Consider the following 24,753-nt stretch of genomic DNA (forward strand, 5'->3'; position numbering starts at 1 on the left):
CTCGAGGGCTTGTTAAGGAAGGCGGCAAGGCCGACGAAGGGTGGAAAACGAAAGGCGTTTTCTAGTCCCCCCTGAGCTGGGGGGTGCTTGTGGGGGGGGGTGCCACGACGAAACAAGGGAATGAATGGCCGCTTTGCGTTGGATGCTCTTTACCCTCCCCACAATGATGGCTCTGTTGTCTTGGGGAGCGTTGAAGCTTGCTTCTTCGGAAGACTTTTCTTGGTCATCAATACGACCTGTTCTTAATAGAACCGATCTTATTCTCTGAACAATCGGAATTTCGTACTTCTGTCGGATCCTCCCTATCTCCTGATCGAGCTTGTGTAGGTAGATGTTGCCTGGTAGGGCCGATAGTAATACACTGTGTAGGACGGAGTAAGGGCCCTTCTCACCTCCTACGAGTCGTCCGGCGGAAAAGACTTTCTGAATAGGGTAAAAGAACTTGGGATCGTCGATCTCTTCCTTAAAGATTGGGATGAGTCGATGTCGGTCGATGGTGTGAAAACACTTCCTGATGTCGAATTCCAAAAACCTGCGAGAGGTTCCCCACTCTTCTTTGATCCGTCTTAGGACGGAGTGGAAGCCTCGACCCGAGCGGAAGTGCGATGTGTCTGGAAACTCGAGATCGTAAATGGATTCGAGTACCATTCTGATCGCCTCTTTCATGATCCTTTCTATAGGTAGAACTATTGTGAGCGGTCTAAACTTCGACCCTTATTTCTTTCTCACAAAGTGGAGTATGGGAGGGTAGAATGTACGCAAACCTTACCCTTACCTCAGAGATAGAGAGGTAGTTTCTGATAAACCCCCGACTCAAGGAAATAAAAAACAGTCCATAACTTTGGTCTTCTTTGATACACACAACACTCATAACTGAACTTCACAGTTAAAATCATCAACAAGCATACATACCTATATACCTTTGGTCTGTAGAGATGAGCCAGCCTTGTCATGATATATTTACTTGTAAGGGGCAAATAATATCGATGAATTATGGCCCCCAAATCCAAATGAATTCGATATTGCCACTTTAATATCCAATCTTTCTTTTTTGGAACCCACGAGTAAATTTGTATCCTGTTATGCATATAGATATACATCATCAAATCGCCAAGTTGCTGATCTAACACTAAATTGTTGCAACTTGAAAGAGTGAACCAAGAAAGAGAGAATATATGAGATGCTGCAACCTTATATCATATAAGAGATTTATTTGTAATATGATACTCCCTCCATTTCAATTTATTTGTCTGATTTTGACTTGGCATGAAGTTTAAGAAAGTAAAGAAGACTTTTGAATCTTGTGCTCTTAAACTAAAGATACGAAGAATGTACCAAAACTTCCTTTAATCCTATGATCTTAAACATGTCATTTGGAAAGTTGAAATTAAAAGGTTACCGAAAACGGAAAGAGGCATTCCTTTTTAAACGGACTAAAAAAGGAAAATAAGACAAACAAATTGAAACGGAGGGAGTAAAAAATTTGATGTAATAGACCAATGCAGGTGATGTTAACCGACTTGGCAGTTTGATTAATTATTTCCATACAAGAATCCATGTTGAACCAACTAACTGAAAAAGTCTAGGATACTAAATCATACTCAAACTAACAATAAACAATTGAAAATGCAACGAAAAGAGAGCCATACCACACCCTCATCTGGATTATCAAGATTTATATTCAGATGAACCCATCCAGTTCGTATTGCCTACAAAATCCGTTTGAACTCTCTGTCAAGACTCAAGCAATAAAACTTTTAGGATGATCAGCACACAAGAAAATCTTTAGCAATTGGTATTTTAAAGATGAATTGACACAAGGTTGCAGTAAAATTACACAGAAAAGACAATCTTTGTCGCCTAAACCTAAAGAAAGCAAGTACTATGAGGAAAATGTGATATTCATAATAGCCTTCTTTTTTTCTTTTTCTTTTATTATTGTGGTGCTCGTGTTATTCATAATTGTGTAAACATGTAAATTATATAGATGATTTGTTACATGATAAACTAGTTGCAACACTACTTCAAGGCATATGAAATAAAGTTACCTGAATGGTTGCTACAGCTTCAACAGCACCAGCACCTCCTAGCAGGTGACCAATCATAGACTTCGTGGAGTTCACTCGTAACTGTAGAACATGGAGTAGCAATTGATTAAATAGCTGGAAAAAATCTGAAGGAACATGATAAACAACATAGTTTGGAGAACCTATGACCTCTGGGTTCTGTCCAAAACAATGTACAAGCGCTTGGTACTCTTTGAGATCCCATGCCGGTGTGGAAGTGGCATGTGCATTAATGTAGTTACATCTTCCTTGGATACACGAGACTGAACTAATGCCTTCTCTATGCATAAGATAACACCAGCTCCTGCTTATTTGTGGAAAATGCAGAGATCAAGTAATTTCCTATTATAATTCAATCTTCATAACACTAAAACAAGATATCATCTCGTAAGTAATTCTAAACATAAAGCATATTACCTAAAGGCATAATACATAAACAAACACTCAAACTTGGCCTCAGCTGGCAAGTAAGCACTCCAACTTTGAGAGTCCAAATCTAGACACCTTAACTCATCTCCATTGTGTCAGTTGAACACTCCAACATACAAAATGATTATCTAGATACCTCCAAAATTTACGTGTCACGTCAGCGTCTGGTGTCCACGACACACAATGGGGACAAGTTGGCGTATTTAGTTACCAGTTGAAACCAGGTTGAGGTGTCTAGATGTGCGCTCTCAAAGTTGGAGTGCTTACTTGCATCCTGAGGCCAAGTTTGAGTATTTGTTTATGCATTATGCCTTACCTAAAAGTTAATATAGGGTGCCAGATGGATCCATAAGAGTAAGGATTCGTGTTCTCAACAATTTGATGTTGTCCACCCAAAAAGAAAATATATTAAGCAACAAAACTGCTCTACCATTCTAATAAGACTGGTATACAAGTTGAAACACATCCGACTCTCTATATGATATCTGCAGTTAAAATCCTCACTGTTATAGGCCAAATGCGACCTGCCTAGTTTCCCCCTCTGCTGGATAGGGGAATTGAAAATTTGAGAGAACAAAGTACCTTCAGGATGAGGCTCGGTCATATGATAAGCATCACATGTAAAGCTTCCACCCAGAAATTCAGCATAGATCGTTGCACCTCTTCTCTGTTCATTCAGACAATGAAATTAAAGGCTTATATCACAAGATTATCTGGCTAGGGATTTACATTTGTACTTCTCTTTTGTTTAAGAATTACGAGGACTTCGACCAAGAAAAGCAATCTAATATACTTAAAAAAACTACCTTGGCATGCTCAAGTTCTTCCAGAAGCAGGACTCCAGCTCCTTCACCCATTACAAATCCATCACGATTCTGTAAAAGAAAAAATGAAAACACGCAGTCATTTGCATCCTTAAAGAAATGAGTTGGGATCCGGTAATGCTATTTTTCATCTTAAGTCATTGGAATCATGTAAATACATCAAAATAAGGTTAACAGGGTCCTAAATTCAGAAGAAAATGATACATGCTGACATGTGCAGGTTCGATCTCAAGACATGGAAGCTATAACATGAAAATGCATAAAACTTATTCAGGCGGAAAAAAAAATAGAAATACAGAAAGCCCATTTGATCACAACGACTAAGAGCCAGTTGGACTATAACAAGTATTCTAGAATTAGCATTTCCATTCCAGATAAAATTGGTGCATTTCCAACTAGACAGCAGCCTGAGAACAAGTAGAAAAGAACTACAGGACATTACACTATCCCAAGGCCGAGAAGCTTTAGTAGGGTCACTGTTTCTCTGGGAAAGTGCTCTGCATGCAACAAATCCTCCCAATCCTGCAAAAAGTTAAAATCACTTGGCAAAAGATAACTCAGCTTGCTAAACTAATAAAGACAAGACGGAGGATATATACCAAGTGGTGTAAGTACTGCCTCTGATCCACCACAGAGCATCATATCCTGCAATCGTATTATTGCTTTGAAGTCCTCCATAAGACATAATGGAACTTTCTAAATAACATAAGATGAAAATGAAAGCTATGATCTCCAGAACTCTTCAGTGATTCAAGGTAAGAAACTTACAGCTTCACCTTCAATGATATGGTTAGCAGCACTTAAAATGCAGAAGTTGCTTGTCGCACATGCTGTTGAAATTGAATAAGTTGGACCCATCCATCCCTGCAGTTTAATTTACAAATAGAGACATAATATGGAGCTCCTCTTGAGATTAAAGCCCAGATAAAACAAAGATTATAGGCATAATACTTAAACACACACTCAAACTTGGTCTCAGCTGGCATTTAAGCACTCCAACTTTGAGTATGCACATCTAAACACCTCCACTCATCTCCACTGTGTCATTTGAACACTCCAACTTACAAAATGATCATCTAGACACCTCCAAAATTTATGTGTCGTGTCAGCGTCGGGTGTACACAAGACACAGTTGGGACGAATCGGAGTGTTTAGTTGTCAGTTAAGACAAGTTGAGGTGTCTAGATGTGCACTCTCAAAGTTGGAGCGCTTGCTTGACAACTGAAGCCAAGTTTGAGTGTCTTTTTGTGTATTATGCCAAAATTATAACATTGACTAACCAGGTCCATGGCAAGCATCGCGGAGCCCATGTTTGTAGTGGCAAATGGTACAGAGAAAGGATTCATCTTCTTATAAGAAATTCTTAAAGATTCTATTGCGTCATTGACGACCTATAATTCAAGCAAACCTTTGAGGTTACTCATTTAGTTTGGGACTAGAAAATATTTTCCAACTCGTATACTATTCTACTTAGGGATTCATGCCAAGAAATATCTCATTATGTGGCTTATCAAGTACAAGTGGTTGCTTTCATAAGAAAATTAGATGTCGGAAAGCAAATTGAGCTGAATCCAAGCATACAAAAACACAAGAAAATGCAACTCCGAAAAAATTGAACTTAGTCAACCAATCAGAATAACATTTAAGAAAGTCAAGAGGATTACCGTCATCCCACCCATACCAGATCCAATCAAAACTCCACATCTTGCTTTATTCAATTCTTTCATTAAGTCTTCAGTAATTCCGCCATCTAACAATGCCTTCTTACCAGCTGTTAGAATGTAAAGCATGAACTTGTCCATTCTTTTAGAAAGTTTAGGTGAAATCCATCCATCAGTTGACAAAGACTTGATCTCTCCAGCAATTCTCTGCAATTGTACCCCTTTATTAACATCTAAAATATTAAATTTAGAGAAAAACTAACCCAAGAAGAAGACGTACTGTTGGATATTGCGAGCAATCAAAAGATTCTATCTCACTTATGCAACTGACACATTGAAGCAGGTTTTCATAGAACACATCAGGATCCTGACCATTTGGTGTGATCACATTCATTCCTGTCATAACCACTCACCTTTTCTTGGTTGGTGGTTTATTCTTTGATGTACCTTCCATCACTGGTGGTACTGCAGTGGCCCTTATGCCACCTAGTACAAGATGCGTGAAGAACATCAAAATATGTGTAGGGTAGTAGATAAATTTAAGGGAATATCTATCAGGACGGTGACATTGAAATCACATGTTGAAACTTGATTATAAACAGCTATTCCGCAAAAAGAAAAAATATTCAAACATTGAAAGATTGATTCCTTCTTATATATGAGAATACACATTAGAGGTAGGCTGGAAAACCAGCCAATAAAACACCGCGACTTTCACTTCTTAGAAAAAAGGTAGTTCGACTAAACTACAACCAAACAGCATGATAACTTGCAATCGTGTCGACAAGATAACAAGGTACTCCATCCATTCCAAATTTATATAACAATCTTTCCATAATGGAACACTCCAAAAGATTAGACACCATCTCATTTCTATAAAGTTTGCAAATATCAAAAACTCAAACTCATTAAACAATTCAAATGTTGAACTTTGATGTGATGTTCTCTGAATCAAACTAAATTTTCTTCGAAACTTCGTATTACCAGAACAGTAGCAGCACTTGTATTACCTTTGAATTTATTGACTGAAAGAATTTTCCACTATAAGAATATGCCATGCATAGTTTAAATGGGATACACAAATGACGATAATACTCCCTTCGTTTCAATTTGTTTGTCTTATTTTCCTTTTTAATCCGTTTTAAAAAGAATGTCTCTTTCAATTTTTGACAACTCTTTGATTCTAACTTTACACATAGCATGTTTAAAATCACAAGATTAAATGATATTTTGACACATTTGACACATCTTTAATTTAAAATCACAAGATTCAAAAGTTTTCTTCACTTTCTTAAATTTTGTGTCAAGTCAAAACCAGACAATCAAATTAAAAAAACATAGTGAGTATGACTTATGAGCTCCCAACAACAACCACATATCCAATATAATCCCATAAGTGGGGTCTCGGGAGGATGATGTGTACACAGCCTTACCCCTACATTGAAAAGATAGAGAGATTGTTTCTGATGGACTTATGAGCTCCCCATTTTGTTTAAATCAATTCAATCAGACTGAATAAAAATGAATCATAAACATTACCCATGAAGCAGGGTAAAACAAATTTACACCCCTGAGCCTTAATACTAACACAAATTAAGATTACATCAACAAACCCAATTTCACAAGTGGGGTCTGAGTAGGCTACAGCGTACTTAGACCATACACCTACCTCGTAGATATAGAGAAGCCTTTTCCGGTAGACCCTCGGTTTAAAATAAAGCATATCCTAAAGCAGTAGCAACAACGAAATAATGTGAAATGAAGTGCAATGCACAACATATACATGAAAGAACAGTCATGACACCCAAAAAAAAAAGGATTAAAAATCAATTTTTTTACCTTGTTGGGAATTGCCACTAAATTTGCTCCTCCAATTACCAAGATGACCACTTTCCCATCCATAAACTGAACAAAAAGCATTACTCACTAAACAAGAATTAGAAAATGAAAATCCATTGCAAGTCAAAACACATCTCATTTTCTTGTTATTTCTAGCACCAACTTTACAATTATACTTGGAAAACCCAAAAAAATCCTTTTTTTCCCCCATTTACACAAACAGCTGACATGCATGCAGCAGATACTATTGATGAAGACATTCTTGGTCCAATTTCCAGTCAAAAATCAAATCTTTTTTTCCCTTATACTAACATTAAACAACATAAAACCCAAATGGGGTGTCTTTAAAATGAAGTAAAAAATGCTACACAAACAGAATTTTTTCAAAAAATAAGTGACATTATAAATGTGGGGTTTCCTAAATCTAAGTGAAAAGTGTTGTTATTTTCTGGATCTATGTGCCCACAACCAACAAAACTCTCCAAAATGCCTAAAGTTTCAATTCTTCTTTCCTCTTACAGAGAAAGACAAGAAAACAGAGAGCCTCAAGAAGCTAAAGTTTCAAACTTTGCCATTTAAAGCCATTGTACACTTCTTAAACTTAAAAGGTGTATATACTTTTTCCCATCTAACTTTAGCGTCAATGGACTGCAGAGCTTGGGTTGCTCCTCACTTCGAATTTTGGGTATGAAAAATTTATTTATTTTCTGCAAATAAAGTCTTATACAGTGTAAATTCAAATTAATCGAGCTTAATGTGAAATCAGACACAGAACAAAAAATCAAAAAAAAATATTATATTTACATATTTAATAAAAATTTTAACATAATTTATTATTTGAGTAAAATTAATGAGTTTGATTATATTTGTGTTCGGACTTTTAGCTCCGCTCATATATTTTGATACATTTTATATTTTTTTAGTTTAAAAGTATATTATTTAAAAGGTTTTTTTTATTTTTAAAATTTTTATATTATATTAAAATCACATAAACAAATTGAGATAAAGTAATAATGATAGTGTGTGCCATTAAATGCTGGTAATTGCTAGAGTGTATACGTATACAAAGGAATAGAACACTTATACCTAAAAAGAGAAACTATTTACGAGCAGTTATTTCATAATTCGCGTTTCCTGTTTGATATCATCGGAATATATATACTCGGATGATATCAAAAAAATAAAATTGAGAACACTATTGAGTTATTCTTGATACCATTAAAATATGTATATATATATATACACACACACACCATCAGAGTATATATATACTTCAATAATATCAAGCATGAAGAAGCAATGGTTCGACGAATAAAACAAGAAGGCAGGCGGATAAATAATTTGGGCAGTGGATCCAACTCAACTAAATACTTTAGATTGGATCCAATTTAGATAGATATTTTACATAATAGGTTCCGTTTGCTTAGTTTTCCCCATATACATACTCCAATAGTATCAAGCATGAAGAAGCAATGGTTCAGTGAATAGGACAAGAGAGCAGGTGGGTAAATAATTTGGACAGTGAATCCAACTCGACTAAATACTTTAGATTGGATCCAATTTAAATAAATACTTTACATTGTAGGTTCGTTTGCTTCAGTGTCCCATATACTGAATACCTTCCTATCAATGAAAGATTGGTGACCATAGTAAATGGAACATTAATTAAGTTTGATTTTAATTTTTATACGTAAATAATTTATGTGAACACTACTAAGTCTATCCCACTTTATTATTTATTTATCAAAACGTAATCACTAACTATGGAAAACAAAATTTATTCAAATTAACTATAGTTAAAGGGTATAAGTTACATATGCTAAAAACACAAAAAAAGGTTTTATGATATATGTGTTATTAATAGTTTATAGCAGGTTAATGCTCTATTTTTTATCAAATAATATTTTGAATTTTTTAATCAATCATCGTTAGTGTATATATTAAAGAGGAAATATATTTTATTTAATCATAGTTAAGTGACACTTATGTATATTCGAATATATATCATGCAACCACATAGATTGCGTTGGGATGGTTAGAATCCTTTCATCCTTAATTAGAAGTCTCAAATTTGAATCTCTAAAAATAGATAAAATCTTGTTGAAAGTGTCGCCACATAAAATGAATCTTGCAATGCTCGAATCCAAAATTTAATCATATCCGAATGACGAAGGCTTTTTAGGCTATACATGTATAGCTACCATTCATAGGTACTACACATGTCTGTCTTAATTAAACTTCAATATAGTTTTAATTTTTCAAACCTCATTCCACTATAACTAACCTAGCACTAGGTTAGTTCATCCTAGCATGGGTTTAACTAATTAACTCACAGCCAGAAGTTCGACAAAAGGTGTACAAATTAAATATATACTTATAATAGTTAATATTTAATTTTGTACACCATATAATTTTTCAGCATATAATATGCATCGAACCATCCTTCACCTAAAATGGCTTCGACCATGTTGTATACGGTGTAAAAAGGACGAGTCCAAACTAAACACTAACTTAAAGAGAATCTAGAATAAATTCTATGAGTTTAATTGAACCCGTTGATCTCAATCCAAATTATGAATACATATGCATAAAAGAAATATATTAAATTTGAATTAAATAATATATTGAGGTAAGAATGCATAAAATATAACTATAGTTAAAAGATTTATATATGTGTGTGTCAGATTAATTGGTTATAAAAGGTTAATACTAAAATTTCAGGTTATATCAAACAATTACTAAAAAATGATATATTATGACAAGTCAATTAACTTAATGGTATGAAAAACTTAATTATATATACATTTAATATAACAAAAAATTGTGATATATATCATTCAACCGATTATAACAGGTCAATACTTTAATTATCTTTTTTATGGTTATATACCCATTCATTCATTAATACATATTGTCCTTTATTGACATATTTAATGCATGAAAAAAAAGGGGGGAGGGGGGGTAAGTTAAAAGTAGGCAAATATGATATAAAGTTAATATCACCTTTTAATATATATACTTGAATTTCTGCAATTAATTCTTATTATGGTTACCTTTACCCAATACAACTCTAACAGATGTTTGGTGGTGAAAGGAGTCATCATCAAAGGATGAAATTGTTATTTTATTTAATCAAAGGTCTTATATTCAAATTTTGAATATAAAAAATTCTTGATAAAGAGTATTTTTCGCCAAACAAAACCCTATATAATGAGAATTTAGATTAATCGAACATTAATTTGAATACCAAACTCCTAATGAAAACAAAATAAAAAAAACTAAAAAAAGCAAAATTGGAGCCTCTTATCATGCGGGCTACCTTTTAATCAACTTGAATTTCTGCAATTAATATCATTTATTTAAGCGTAATACATAAACACACTTTTTAACTACAACACATAAACACACTCTTTAACTACAACACTTTGTTTGAATGGTTACTATATATTATTTCATAATATATTATATTGTATTGTATAATATTGTATCGTACGGTATAGTTTTAATGAATACAACATTTTAGATAGAAGCATCATTCTTCGTCATTATGTAATATCATGTATTCATAATTTAAATGATAAATCTACAAAAAAAATTAGGATACAAGATAGAGTCACTATAAAAAAGTAAGGTGAAAGATAAAATTGAATTATTAAATAATAAATAAAGATACAATGAAAAGAAAATATTAAGGTAAAGATACAATCACACCAAATCGACCGTCACATAAAATAGGTCTTTTTGTTGTTACCTAACGATGGATTTAAAAGATCCAATATAATAAAATTTAAACAACAATCAAAACAAATATTGTACTTAAACTAACAATATAGCAGGTAACAACCATTCAAATCAAGTATTGGTCTCATCTGGTATCTATGTCCTCCAACTGAAATCCCCCTCCAACTTTGGATATGCATAAGTAGACCCTTAAACTTGTATAGAATTGAATTAATAAACTCACTCATCCTACGTCTTATGTGGAAATTCACATCCTACACAATATAATATTAGCATCTTATATATATTATGCCACATAGGATATACCAAACAAATATAATATATTTTAAAATATTTATAATCCATTAATATTGAATGGATAATTCACTTTTAATACATAACAAATATATTAACATAAATGATAATAAATAAAAAGATATCATTAAAATCAATAATTATTTATTAAAAAACATTCTCCCCATAATTTTTTCTTCAAATACAAAGAAATTGAAAAATGCATAGATATATGAAAGCCAAAATATTTGTATTTCTTATTCTATTCTATTCTATGACAGAGAGGCCTGCAATGAGCAATTAGTAATTTTAGACCAATATGTTATTATGGACTTAATGGGAGTCTTGACCCAAAAGATTAGTGCATTAAGTGAGAGGGCATATTCACTTATAAATTTGCAATATTAGCCTCTAATTAAGCATCAACAACTTTTATGGCCAATATTTGACTCATAATATTGTGACTTTGTTGATCAATATCTGACTCCCGATATTAGCCACCACTTGAGCATCGAGCAAGATAATTGTTTTAGTTAATTGAACTTTGCTAATTAACTGTAAATGCACTAGTGCATTACTAATATTCTGGTTAAAAACTATATGTTAAAAAGGAAATTATTCATTAATTAAACACTCACAACATTTCTTGATTACAACTGTAAGTAGAAATACATACACAAACCTTAAGACAAATTACACATAACAAACACATACACTTCAGAAAACAAACATACATTATTTATTGACAGAGGACTTTTATCAAACACTTGATCTGCAACTTTTTTTAACCAGAGATATCAATGGCTTTGACCTCAGGTTTCTTCTCTTCTTCTTTAGGAACAGTAACAGTAAGCACTCCATTCTCCATCGCCGCTTTTATTTCCCCCATTTTCACATTCTCCGGCAACCTGAACCTCCTTACAAACTTCCCACTACTCCTCTCCATACGGTGCCATTGATCGTTCTTCTCCTCTTGTTCTTTACTCCTCTCACCACTAATCTGCAAAATCCCTCCTTCTTCAACTTCAACTTTCACTTCCTCTTTCTTAATCCCCGGTACGTCTACTTTGAATACGTGGGCTTGTGGGGTTTCTTTCCAATCGATTCTTGCATTTGCAAAAGCAGAGGTTTCTCGAACAGAGGATGGGGGATTAGCAATTGTGGTTGCTATTGGGAAGCCTTCGAATGGATCCCATACATCGAGGGAAAATGGGTCGAAGATGTTGCTCCTACGACCACCAAAGAAGCTTGGAATCAGAGACATTTTAGCTCAATTTGAGAACTTCGATTGAAGAAAACAGAAGCAGAAAGGATGGATGTATTATTATAAAGCTTGAATTTTTGCTTTCAATTCTTGATGATGATGAAGGAGAAGAAGTTCGGTATTATTTATAGGTGATGAACCCAGAAACTTATGGAATTCGAGTGTAATCTAGGATGTTCTTGGAGTTCATTTTTGTTGGGAACAGAGGAGGAAGTCTCTACAATATTCCACACAATTCAGATTGTGTAACGAGGAGTATACTTTACCGTGAGCCCGTTTGGATGGACTTAAAAAAAAATAACTTTTATGTATAAAGTGCTTTTAGAACTTTGAAATGCTGAAAGTTATTTTTATAAATAAGCAGTTGAGTGTTTGAATAAAAGTGCTTATAATGTGAATTTTAGGATTAAAAGAATAAAAAAAGGTAGTTTGAGAATTTAATTAAAATATAAATGATATAAAAGTAATTTTCATGGTCAAAGAAAATGACTTTAAGCACTTTGGAAAAAAAGTTAGAAATCCTAACTTTTCATTTTTGACTGACTTTAAGAACTTTATGGTTTAAAGTCAGCATTAGACAAACACGTCCAAAAGCTAAAAAGGGCTCTATATATATAAATTATATAGTTTATAGTTAAAAACAAATGAATAAACAGAAAATACTAAATGTATTAACTAAATATTCAAGTCCACCAAATTTAGTATGTCCTTAAGGAATTTTAACTCCTCATTGTATTCGAATTTATGAATTATTTTTTTATAAAATAAAATAGATATATTTGTTTAAAAAAATAACGGTATCTCAAATTTCAGTAACTTCAGCGAACTTAAAAATCAATAATAAAATCACACAAAAACTCTATTTTGTTTGTAAGAAATATATACGTAGAAGAAGAAGAAGAAATTCAATGTAAGAAATGAGAGAAAATTCATCTATTGATAGACAATAAAAAATAGTATGAACATGTAGTCATTGTGGCTTATCGAAAAGGTCATAAACTTAGAAAAATCACAATCTTTTTAAAAAATCACAACCCTTCGAAAAAATTACAATCCTTCGAAAAAGTCACAACTCTTCAGAAAAGTCACAGCTCTTCAGAAAAGTTACAACATTTCAATTCTCATTCACTCATTTTAAAACCCAACAGATTGTTACACATTGTATTATTTTATATTGTTAGTTTTAATACACTTAAATTTTTTATAACGACAAAAAATCTAATTTTATATATGATCACATCCTTATCGTAATATTTTTTTTATTTTTATTTATTTATTATTTAATAATTTTATTTTACATCCTATTTTTTTTAAAAATTATAAATACATGACATTATATAAACGACATAAAACTATATAATATATTTTTAAAACAATATAAGTAATACTAATAATAAAAAGTATCTAGTAGATAAAAGAACATCCTAGATTATCCTTGAATTGGATTGAAGTTTCTGTGGAATAGTGTAGAATTCTCCGAAAGAACATCCTACATTACACTCGAATTCCATAATTCATCACCTATAAATACCACCGAACCTTCTTTCCTTCATCATCATCAAGAAAATCAAGCACTACATTTGAAAGCAAAAATTCTTTCTTTAATAATACATCCTCTGTTTCTGTCTTCTTCAATCGAAGTTCTCAAATTGAGCTAAAATGTCTCTGATTCCAAGCTTCTTTGGTGGTCGGAGGAGCAACATCTTCGACCCATTTTCCCTCGATGTATGGGATCCATTTGAAGGCTTCCCAATTTCAACAACAATTGCTAATCCCCCATCCTCTGTTCGAGAAACCTCTGCTTTTGCAAATGCAAGAATCGATTGGAAAGAAACCCCACAAGCCCACGTATTCAAAGTAGACGTACCGGGGATTAAGAAAGAGGAAGTGAAAGTTGAAGTTGAAGAAGGAGGGATTTTGCAGATTAGTGGTGAGAGGAGTAAAGAACAAGAGGAGAAGAACGATCAATGGCACCGTATGGAGAGGAGTAGTGGGAAGTTTGTAAGGAGGTTCAGGTTGCCGGAGAGTGTGAGAATGGGGGAAATTAAAGCGGCGATGGAGAATGGAGTGCTTACTGTTACTGTTCCTAAAGAAGAAGAGAAGAAACCTGAGGTCAAAGCCATTGATATCTCTGGTTAAAAAAAGTTGCAGATCAAGTGTTTGCTGAAAGTCCTCTTGTCAATAAATAATGTATGTTTGTTTTCTGAAGTGTATGTGTTTGTTATGTGTAATTTGTCTAAGGTTGTGTGTATGTATTTCTACTTACAGTTGTAATCAAGAAAATGTTGAGTGTTTACTTTCTTTGCGTCTTTCAAGGTACGAATCTATATTTCACATATGATGATGTTTCTCTTAAGCATCCCACCTGTGAATCCAGAACGAAAATTTGACTTCTGCTAATTAAAGAAGAAAAAAGAAAGCACTTCCAGAACTGGATTCATTAATTTGACAAAGTTTTATTCCAAAGTGGTTTACAACCTTCTCCTCTTCTACACTACATTGCAAAATACTGGTATGGGAATAACTTTCTTGTTATATAATAATAAAACATCTACTGAAGCACAGCAATTACATCAGATGCCCTCAATGTGATATATTCAGAGCCATCAGCTCCTTTGAAGTCATTGCCAGCATATTTGGAATACAAAACTGTGTTTCCAGGAGATACTGAAAGTGATTTCCTTTTCCCTTCCTCATCAAGAGGACCAGGTCCAACTGATATCACCTGTTTTCAACACGGAAAAGGTAACCGAAATCAGTTAAGAGTTTAACTTCTATACACATTGACATTCTTGAAGATTCCGAGCAACATAAACAAGAATTATAGGGAGCAATAAACCCCAGCTGAACTGTACCGTGCCAATTGAAGGTTTCTCCTTTGCAGCCTCACTCAAAAACAATCCTCCAGCAGTTTTTTCCTCAACCTCAGCCACCTGATAAAAAATGTGATGACCAAAATCAGCACTACTCCAGAACGAACCTTGAAGCAAATACAATATCAAGAAGAATAACCGATGGAAATGAAGCCACACTTCCATAATTGGAACTCTAGTTAAGTTGCTTCAATGAATCACTTGAGCCTTGACACAATTTCAGTGCCATGGAGCTAGGCCAGTGAATATTAGATGTGAAGTAAAGAAACAAATAAAGGGGCGATAATGGCAAACCTTGATTAGAACTCTGTCATTCAAGGGTTTTAGATCCTTAATATCATCTGTCTCAAGAATACCAACAATGTCATCCTCTTTCAAAATCAGGTGCTTTGATCCATCGAACTCTAGTTCAGTTCCAGCATATTTCGAGTACAGCACTTGGGTACCATTCTACACGTAATCCGATCCGTTTAGAAAAATTAGTAACCACACTTAGATGCCAAGAAGAGTATGTTGTTGATTACAGAAGTACCTTCACACTAATTTCAACTGTAGTCTTGCCAATCGAACGACCCTCCCCAACAGCAACAACCTCACCTCCTTGTGGCTTCGACTGTGCTGATGTTGGAAGCAGAATGCCGCCTACACTTTTCTCCTCTGGAGTCTTAATCTTCACTAGAACTCTATCACCTAATGGTTTAAGTGAAGTGTACTGCGCGAACAACAGCAACAGCAACAGAACAAGGAAGTATATAAATATGAAAATTTCCTCGATTGACAAAGCTAGACTCTGAAAACCACTAGATACTAAAATTAACACACACAATCAACTAACCGAAAGCAGAAAATAACAAATATAACCATGTTCAATGAATTCATCTTTGGTTTTCAAATACATACTTGATAAAAGATATCTATTTTATCCTGGCTATGAACACCAGAACGCTCTTGTGAAACTAGGCTCTCTTAAGATCATATCTTGAGCGAAGAGACCCACTTAGAAAAAAAAAACCTTTATGTTAGTAAATCTCCATAAAAAAAGGACAACTTTCGTGGGGTATTTTAGAGATAAGTTCTATAGGAAATGGTGGTGGTGGAGAACATATTACGGCGAGGCAGGAAAGAGAAAATAGAGCGATTGGTAAGCTGATCCTACAACCACAATAGGAGGCACTGCGAGTTCACCAGGGTTGGGAGAGTCCGGGGCCGGTTGGTTGAGACCGGCTTCGTCTATCGTATCCGGGAAAGCTTGCTTTGTGGTGATCAGTGAAGACAAGAAAGCTTCTAAGTGTAGAGGACTACTTGTACTTGAAATTCCATTCCTCGCTGAATGTAGCTCATAACTGGTACCGGTGCCAACATCTCATTGACTTGGAAAACAAGAACACAATAGCGAACAACTCAATTACGACCTTTTCACATAGCTTAACCAACCACAGACGAAGCTACTTAGACATCAGAACGGTCAGCTTAACTCAATCAGCAACTTACTCTATAACTAGTCCAATGTTGAGTTGAAAGTAAGGGGTTCAGAAAACTCTTCCCAGCAGTCTAATTTACAAACTCCAACTTTGAAAAACAAAAAATTGACTTAGGCATATGACAACCAATTTGGGAACAGTGGAAAAAGCCTATCGAGGTGATTCTACCCATCTTATCAGCTATTAGATTTCGAGCAAAACAGTGGAATAAAACAAGAACAACAGAGACAATAAACCAAAGAATATACCTTGGGAGATACAACAGTTGCAGCCTTGACAATGAGGCCATGGAATGACCTGCTATTCTTCTTTAAAGGAGCGAAAGACGCAACCTTTAAATTACTTGTGGACCTAAGACCCTCAAAGGATGCAAAACCTTTGGCAGAAATGGATGACGCGGTCAGCTGAGTTGTCGCCATTCCTTTCTGAGCTACATCAAGAAACCCCACAACAGAAATGGTCAATATCCTCAGCATCCAGAAGCTAAAAGTGTACAAGTATAGATAAAAACTCAAGAATTTTGAATTTAATCAAGAACCCCACAACACAACAACAACATACCCAATGTAATTCCACAAGTAGAGTTTGGAAAGAGTAGAGCGGAAACCCCACAACAACAACATACCCAATATAATCCCACAAGTGGGGTAAGGGAAGAATAGAGCGTACCCAAACCTTACTCCTATACTATGGAGGCAGAGAGACTGTTTTCGAAGAAATGGTTAAAAGAACAGTACCCCACAAGAATAAAGAACAAAAGAACCATCAAATTCTGAACTAAATCAATAATCCCCACAACAAAAAGGGTAAAACAGCAGCTCCCCACAAGCAAAAATTGTATAAAAATTATGAAAACAGCTATAGAATTAAAGATAAGAGCAGCACCCCAGAAGCAAAAAAGAGGAACAGTTAAAGATGAGAACCATAAAATTCTGAACTAAATCAAGAACACCACAACAAAAATGGTTACAAGAATAGCACACCAGTCACCAGAAGCGAAAATATAGAAAAATTGGAAGACAAAAATTCAAGAATTTTAGTCAAGGACAATAAAGGAAGCACCTTTATTAGGAAATTAGTTTGACTGATAGCAAGAAGTTTTCTCTAAATAAGAAACATTAAATTGTGAACTAAATCAAGAACCCCACAACAAAAATGTCTTACAAGAACAGCAAACAGCAAACCGGAAGCAAAAAATAGTAAATTTAAGGACAAAAATTCAAGAATTTCAATCAAATTATAAAATAAATAAGAAAAAAGGAAGCACCTTTATTGGTAAAATTGATAGCAATGGAGAAGTTCTCTACTATGGAGTGAGGAGAGTGAATAAGGTGTGTATTTGGACTTTTGAAGATAGAATGGGTAGAGCTATTAAGGATAACAAAACCCTAGAAGGTTCTGAGAGGGGTATTTTCTTTCTTTTTTTTCTTTTTTTTTCACCATTTTTCAAGAAAAATCATTATCTTTCGAAAATAATCTCTCTTACTTATATTTCGCTTATGAGATTATACTTGATATATTATAATTGTTATTATTATTTTCTTCTTTTTCCGTCCAAACTTGAAAGGTGATTTTAGACATACTTGTAAACGCAATGACTCAATAGCTAGCTTTACCAACTATGGTAAGAAATCCTAGTGGAAAGTAGCATGAAAAAAAATTTACTTTAAATTCAGAGATAAATATATTAATCCAACAAAGAAATACCATCTCCGTCTTACTTAGGCTCTAATTTCTTTTATTTAAAATAAAAAATGTAAAATTGAGGTATTTAATATGCCAAACATTTTTATAGCTATAAACCTATCGTTTGGAATAATAAGATGTTTAGATTAAATTATTTTTATACAAAGAAAACCATTATTATTCTTGAAATTAAACTATACAAAAAAAAATTGGCACGTGAACTTTTATGTCTTATTTAGTTTTCATGTTGCACATCGAAAAAACAATAGTATAGTATGTTTTTAAATAGATTTTTTACCTTAAAATTTTTATCTAATGTTTGATTATCTTTTCTTTGCTATGAATCATATCGAAAACAACGTTTTTACTAAATATTTATTCCATTGCCTTGCTCTTCCTTTCCACCACAGACCACCTCAACATCATCAAACAAGAGATCTTTATATAAATACACGATCCAATTCATTATTTACCTTTTCTAATTGGTAAGAGAATGAATATATCATCAACAACATACTCAATATGATTCCACAAGTAAGGTCTGAAAAGTTAAAGCGTACATAAACCTTACTTTTACCTCGTGTGCGATAAAAAGGTTGTTTTTAGATAAACCCTAGCTTAAGAAAAGCGTAATACAAGACTGAAAGAACTCAGATGAAAGAACTCAGATGAAAATACTAGGAAATGGAAAATATTGACAACAAAAATAGTAAGGTAACCAAAGAAAAAGAAACAACAGTACTGACAAAAATGAAGAATTAAAGAGAAATAGAATAATACAGAAAAGGAGAAGGGGGGAGGAGATCCATAAGGTACTCTGAACTAAAACCATGCTCTCCCCACGAAAAAGAGAAATCGCTTGACTACCTACTAACATTTTATCCTAATCCTTGACCTCTATAATCTCCTACCAAGGGTCATGACCCTCGATGAGTCGGAAGATGTGTCATGTTCTGTCTAATTAGCTCTCTCCAATTCTTCTTCATCGGATATGAGAATGAATAAACTGATAATGCATCTATGAAAGCACAGCCATTATATCAGATGCCCTCAATGTGATAAAGTCAGAACCATCAGCTCCTTTGAAGTCATTGCCAGCATATTTGGAATACAATACTATATTTCCAGGAGATACTGAAAGTGATTTCCTGTTTCCTTCCTCATCAAGAGGACCGGGACCAACGGCTACTACCTGTTACAACCACAGAAAAGGTAACCAATTTCAGTAGAAGTTTAACTTCTATAAATTGACGTTTCTACTATCAGGTCCCTAAAAGATATCTATAGGTACAAGAAAATGATTATTGCTCCTTTGTAGGTGGAGCTTCTATAGCACCAAGGTTAGCACGGTTAATGCTATCAGTCCAAGTGTTAATTACACGACCTTGACTGTCAACAACAAATTGGTTGAAAGCCATAGTGCTGATACCTATAACTTTATCAAAAAAAATAGAGCTGATACCTATAAAGCGGGATACCAGATACCTACTACATGCCAAGCAGCATCTATAGAAAAGCAACATTAGTAACCTACTATAACATGTTAACATATGTTGATAGTGTAAATTCTTAACATTTAGGGGTCATTTGGCTCACCATCATAATTATATGGGGATTATAACTCAGGGATTGTTTATACAATATATAAAGTACCAACATTAAAATGGCATTTTTGTCTATAAGCAGGTTAGCCCCCCCCCCCCTGCATTCCTAACATATGTATTCTTATTCCGCATTCTGTCCCACATAAAATAATTCATAGATTCTTGCATAACTTAATGCAGGTATATTCGATACCGATAACCAAATGTTGCAGCAGTTATGCCGCGATTATTTACCCCGTGTATGAAAGTTGTATCCTTCTAACAAACTACTTACCAATTGTCAAAAAAAAAAAAAAGTTGTATCCTTCTAACAAATATTGGATTGCCAGAAGAAAATATAATATCAGACACAGGACAAATTGACTGGAAAATAATAATGGGAATACTAGCTGAACTGCAGGGTGTGTATTTTTACCGTGCCAATTGAAGGTTTCTCCTTTGAGGACTCACTCAAAAACAATCCTCCAGCAGTTTTTTCCTCAGCCTCGGCCACCTGATAAAAATGTGATGACCAAATTAGCACTAGTCATTAAAAGATAACGTTTCTTTTATCAGATGTCCCCGATGGAACAATTAAAAGACACCAAAGAAAATGAAAATTCGAGGGATACACAATATCATGAAGAGCAAGAGAGGCATGGGAATGAAGCCAGAATTTCAAATTGCAACTCAGTTAGCAAAACTACTACTACAACAACAACAACAACATACCCAGTGTAATCCCACTAGGTTACTTCTACCCCGTGGAAGTAGAGAGGTTGTTCCCAAAAGAACCCCGGCTCATGTAACTCATAACATACAGATGCAAAGCAGAAATAGCAAATAATAACGAAATCAATACATAGCATTCAGTTTAGCAAAAGCTACTTTTACGAAAAATAGAGGTGAGAAAATAAGGTTCATTGTGTATATAATTGCTTATCATACAGAGCATGTACAGCTTAATCAAAACGTAGATGCCACACAAACAAGGAGATACGGTGTGATAATGACAAACCTTGATTAGAACTCTGTCATTCAAGGGCTGCAGGTCTTTCATGTCTTCTGTTTCAAGAATACCAACAATGTCATCTTCTTTCAAGATCAGGTGCTTTGATCCATCAAACTGCACTTCGGTTCCCGTGTATTTTGAGTACAACACTTGAGTACCAGTCTACACAATAAGATCTTTTCAGAAAATGATTGGACACAGATAGTAGCAAGGTTGAATACATAATTTGATTATGAAATCACCTTCACACTAATTTCCACTTTACTCTTCCCAATTAAACGACCCTCTCCAACAGCTACAATCTCACCTCCTTGTGGATTTGACTGTGCCGTTGTTGGAAGTAGGATACCACCAACAGTCTTCTCCTCTGCAGTCTTAATCTTCACCAGAACTCTATCGCTCAAAGGTTTAATTGAAGTGTACTGCATGAACAACAGCAAGAGAATAAAGAAACAGATAAATATGAAAACTTTCCGGCAAAAACAACAAATGAAACACTCGGCCCATGAAATATCGGAATCGCAGCTCTTCTGCAAGGAAAAAAAAATACCCTATGGAGCAATCCCAATAACAAAAATAGTTGTGTAGCTTAACCAACTACATTGGATAGTTAGTAACACATCAGAGAAGTTATCTTAAATTAGTTGGTAGCTTAACTTATCAATCCAAATTTTCCTGAAAATAAGTGGCTCAGCTCCTAATATGTTTAAACTAACTTTTGATTTACACAGATTAGAGATGAAAAAGATAGCCAACTTTCGCGTTGAGAGCAATAAAGCTAATTAACAACATTGACTCACGAAAATTTGACATAGTAGAATATGTGAGGCGGAGCACGTATTTTAGCTGAGGGGATTCAAAATGTATAAAGAGATAAACACACAAAGAAGCCAAGGAAATTCAATATCTTTTATATATACATAAAAAGTAGTTTGCCCCCTTATATATAATGTAATTTTCCACCGAAGAACCCCCTAGCTCCGCCATCGGCAACCAATTAGGGAGTATTAAAAGCACATCAAATTAATTCATCCTAGCAATTCAGCCATTATAGCCAACTAAACTAATGAAATAAAGAAGTGAACACCCCGAAGAAGTCAAGGTGATTTAACATCTACTATATTACAACATTGACTCACAAAAAATTGACATCATAAAATAGGGGTGAGGATTCAATATATAAAGAATTAAACACACGAATAAGTCAAGGAATTCAACATCTATTGTATATACATAAAAAAATAATTTTGACCCCCTTATATATTGTATAATTTTCCAGCGAAGCGGCTCTTAGCTCCACTCATCCACAACCAATTAAGGAGCAGAAAAATCCATCAAATTAATTCTGCCTAGCTATTCAGCGACAATTTTTTTGTTTATATAACTGTGGTGTTTGGATTCGCTTTAAAGCACCTCGACTATTTCCACACATACCTGTCACCTCTCCTCCAACAACAGGTACCAGACTGTAGGTAACTCTGTCCACCAAGGATAGACATATGAAAAGAAACTAGCTAGTGTTTTTGTCTCTGCTCGAATTTGAACATGAGACCTCATATTTTCAACCACGGTCTCATGTTCTCAATCACTTCATTGACCATGGGGCACATCCTTGGGTTAGCTATTCAGCTACTATAACTAAATAAACTAATGAAACAAAACAAGAACCAAACAGAAGCAAATTTACATACCTTAGGGGCCACAACAGTTGCAGCCTTAACAACAAGTCCATGAAAAGACATCATATTCTGCTTCAAATGACCAAAAGATGCAATCTTTACATTACTTGTGGACCTAAGCCCTTCAAAGGAAGCAAACCCCTTAGCAGATATAGATGATGATGCTGTCAGCTGAGTTGTTGCCATTGCTTTCTGAGCTCAAAGTCAAGAAACCCCACAAGCAAAAATTAAAAAAAAAAGGTCAATTTCCTCAGTACCCAAAAGCAAAAAGAATACAAGTATAAGATAAAAATTCAAGATTTCTTAATTAAATCAAAAATCCATTAACCTAGATAAACCCCACAAGCCAAAAAATAGTAAATTTAAAGATAAACTCAAGAATTTCAATCAATCATGGAAAAAGGAAGTACCTTTATGGGGCAATTGGTTTGAGTGAATGAGGTGTGTGTTTAGACCATGGAAGATGGAAGGGGATAACAAAACCCTGTGGTTCCCTTACCAGCCCGATAACAATAATTTATTCACGTATTAATTTTTAAAATATTTAATTAATAATTTAAAAAATTTATATATATATATATATATATATATATATATATATATATATATATATATATATATATATATATATATTACGGTTGAACTATTAGAAATGAAACATAGAAAAAAAGTTAATTATACTTATTATGTTGTGTAAATAAAGGACATCTCTCCTCGTGGCGGACATAGAAGAAGGCAAGGGTGTTCACCTTAAATTTCTCGGTAAAAATTATTATATATATAAAATATTTTTTAAAATGCTAGTGTGTATATATATTTTGAATTTTCTATATATAAGATTAGAGAATGACTAAATAATTTAAAAAATTTAAAATTTACTGTGGCTTTTAAGTTTAAATTTCATGTGGTATATTTTTATTTTTCAAATTTTATTAACAAAAAATTTGAATCCGCTATTAATCTCGCACATTAGACATTAGTTTCATACCATTTGGAGAATTTAACTAATATTCCAACTTCTAGATGTTTTTGGAGTCCACACGCTGATAGTTAGGAATTACAACAAGTCTAATTTGACTAACTTGATGTCTTAATTATTTGATAGTAACATCTCTAGTGCACCTGACCATCAGGTAGAGCTTATAGGGCTAATCTTTTAAATTAAAAATAGAAAAAATCTGAAGAAAAGAATACAAGCAGGCAAAGTCAGGATACCGTAAAGGAGTCAGATGAATCACCTTCGTTTAAAGTTAAAATGATTTATTATATATATATATATATATATATATATATATATATGTGTGTGTGTGTGTGATAGATGAAGTATGACACCATTTTAAGTACACTCAAACTCTCATTAGGTGCTATGTATGATCTTTGAAGTCAAATTGAGTAAATTTTCCCGAGGCAAAATGCATAGTCGAGCACTAATGGTATCTCTTATATTCTACCAATATATATACAGATAACTCTACCTATTTATTATGGCTCGAAAAGATATAAATTATAAATATCTCTAGTATTTTCTTTTTTTTTTGAGATATATATATGAACTATAGTTTTCAAGATTTGGATTCACTTCATTGGCAATAAGTGCACACCCTTACATGTTAAAAATAAACTAGAAAATCTAAATTAAAAGATTTTCATGTCATTTTACATAAATTTTATTTTATTCTCTTGTTTGTGATTGTAAGGAACTAATTAATGAAGAATTTTCAGTCTGTGACTATTTTTAATTGAAAAATTAGTGAATCAAGTTGCACATGCTTGAGCTAAGGCGATTGTTTTTAGTGAAACTTTCAAAAATAAAGACTCGAAATATAAATAGGTTCCTTAGCTACTGTTTGTCTGATTTTGTTTCATAGTTATAGTTTTAGTTGTTATAACAATTTCCATTTGTATATTTCACTGTATTATACAAATTGAACTTTTCATTTTGTATATATTATATAAACTGGACTTTCAAAGAGATTGTACATACAAATACGAATTTACTTTAGAGATTTGTAGATGAGCCCCTAAAGTCGTTTTGTATACAAATACAAATCTCTAAAGATTTGTATATGAGCCCTCACAGATTTATATATGAGCTTCGAAATATACAAATACAAAAGGAAATACAATTTGCTTCAGAGATGTGTTTATGATCCCCTAAATTCACTTCCATATTTGTATGAGTTTTCACATTTGTATAATTGCAAATTTTATTAAACTATATTCGTGATTTATAATTATGTAAAATTATAACTATATTAAATAATACACTAATAATATGTATCAATTCGCTTAATTTTTCTTTGATATTTATATCTGGCTCGATATATGAAACGATACTATAA

The 24,753-nt window shown here is 33.6% G+C and overlaps 4 protein-coding genes and 1 pseudogene across 6 annotated transcripts; 1 reads left to right on the plus strand and 4 right to left on the minus strand.

Moving 5' to 3' along the window:
• Nucleotides 1-952: 952 nt before the first annotated feature.
• Nucleotides 953-7,079, minus strand: LOC129871032 (3-oxoacyl-[acyl-carrier-protein] synthase II, chloroplastic-like; annotated as a pseudogene).
• A 4,353-nt stretch (nucleotides 7,080-11,432) lies between these two features.
• Nucleotides 11,433-12,347, minus strand: LOC129870415 (17.8 kDa class I heat shock protein-like). The gene has a single exon (XM_055945200.1). It carries the CDS (start codon nucleotides 12,095-12,097, stop codon nucleotides 11,618-11,620), a length of 480 nt encoding a protein of 159 aa, XP_055801175.1. The 5' UTR covers nucleotides 12,098-12,347; the 3' UTR covers nucleotides 11,433-11,617.
• A 1,187-nt stretch (nucleotides 12,348-13,534) lies between these two features.
• Nucleotides 13,535-14,393, plus strand: LOC129904971 (17.8 kDa class I heat shock protein-like). The gene has a single exon (XM_055980377.1). The coding sequence runs from the start codon at nucleotides 13,757-13,759 to the stop codon at nucleotides 14,234-14,236; it is 480 nt and encodes a 159-aa protein (XP_055836352.1). The 5' UTR covers nucleotides 13,535-13,756; the 3' UTR covers nucleotides 14,237-14,393.
• A 127-nt stretch (nucleotides 14,394-14,520) lies between these two features.
• Nucleotides 14,521-17,828, minus strand: LOC129904970 (20 kDa chaperonin, chloroplastic-like). 2 transcript variants are annotated; one of them, XM_055980375.1, is made up of 6 exons: nucleotides 17,719-17,828; nucleotides 16,700-16,876; nucleotides 15,503-15,682; nucleotides 15,265-15,420; nucleotides 14,953-15,030; nucleotides 14,521-14,822 (listed from the first exon to the last, which is right to left on the minus strand). In XM_055980375.1, the coding sequence occupies exons 2-6, from the start codon at nucleotides 16,868-16,870 to the stop codon at nucleotides 14,649-14,651; spliced, it is 759 nt and encodes a 252-aa protein (XP_055836350.1). In that variant the 5' UTR covers nucleotides 16,871-16,876; nucleotides 17,719-17,828; the 3' UTR covers nucleotides 14,521-14,648. The 2 variants fall into 2 exon arrangements, with proteins under 2 accessions (XP_055836350.1, XP_055836351.1); XM_055980376.1 differs by having other exon boundaries at nucleotides 16,700-16,881; nucleotides 17,719-17,825.
• Nucleotides 17,829-18,812: 984 nt separating this feature from the next.
• LOC129904972 (20 kDa chaperonin, chloroplastic-like) lies at nucleotides 18,813-22,914 on the minus strand. 2 transcript variants are annotated; one of them, XM_055980378.1, is made up of 6 exons: nucleotides 22,822-22,914; nucleotides 22,424-22,603; nucleotides 20,975-21,154; nucleotides 20,739-20,894; nucleotides 20,157-20,234; nucleotides 18,813-19,329 (listed from the first exon to the last, which is right to left on the minus strand). In XM_055980378.1, the coding sequence occupies exons 2-6, from the start codon at nucleotides 22,595-22,597 to the stop codon at nucleotides 19,156-19,158; spliced, it is 762 nt and encodes a 253-aa protein (XP_055836353.1). In that variant the 5' UTR covers nucleotides 22,598-22,603; nucleotides 22,822-22,914; the 3' UTR covers nucleotides 18,813-19,155. The 2 variants fall into 2 exon arrangements, with proteins under 2 accessions (XP_055836353.1, XP_055836354.1); XM_055980379.1 differs by lacking the exon at nucleotides 22,822-22,914 and having other exon boundaries at nucleotides 22,424-22,758.
• Nucleotides 22,915-24,753: the final 1,839 nt, after the last annotated feature.

Source organism: Solanum dulcamara, chromosome 10 (genome assembly GCF_947179165.1).
Source record: "Solanum dulcamara chromosome 10, daSolDulc1.2, whole genome shotgun sequence".
Lineage (NCBI taxonomy): Eukaryota > Viridiplantae > Streptophyta > Magnoliopsida > Solanales > Solanaceae > Solanum > Solanum dulcamara.

What these genes read in the sequence shown, in the direction of transcription:
- LOC129870415 (XM_055945200.1), bottom strand. Translation starts at nt 12,097, where the DNA reads ATGTCTCTGATTCCAAGCTTCTTTGGTGGTCGTAGGAGCAACATCTTC.
- LOC129904971 (XM_055980377.1), top strand. Translation starts at nt 13,757, where the DNA reads ATGTCTCTGATTCCAAGCTTCTTTGGTGGTCGGAGGAGCAACATCTTC.
- LOC129904970 (XM_055980375.1), bottom strand. Translation starts at nt 16,870, where the DNA reads ATGGCGACAACTCAGCTGACCGCGTCATCCATTTCTGCCAAAGGTTTT. An exon ending in CAACTGTTGTATCTCCCAAG is followed by an intron (nt 15,683 to 16,699) that starts GTATATTCTTTG and finishes TTGTTCGCGCAG; the next exon opens with TACACTTCACTTAAACCATT. An exon ending in CAGTTGAAATTAGTGTGAAG is followed by an intron (nt 15,421 to 15,502) that starts GTACTTCTGTAA and finishes GATTACGTGTAG; the next exon opens with AATGGTACCCAAGTGCTGTA.
- LOC129904972 (XM_055980378.1), bottom strand. Translation starts at nt 22,597, where the DNA reads ATGGCAACAACTCAGCTGACAGCATCATCATCTATATCTGCTAAGGGG. An exon ending in CAACTGTTGTGGCCCCTAAG is followed by an intron (nt 21,155 to 22,423) that starts GTATGTAAATTT and finishes TTGTTCATGCAG; the next exon opens with TACACTTCAATTAAACCTTT. An exon ending in ATGACAGAGTTCTAATCAAG is followed by an intron (nt 20,235 to 20,738) that starts GTTTGTCATTAT and finishes CATTTTTATCAG; the next exon opens with GTGGCCGAGGCTGAGGAAAA.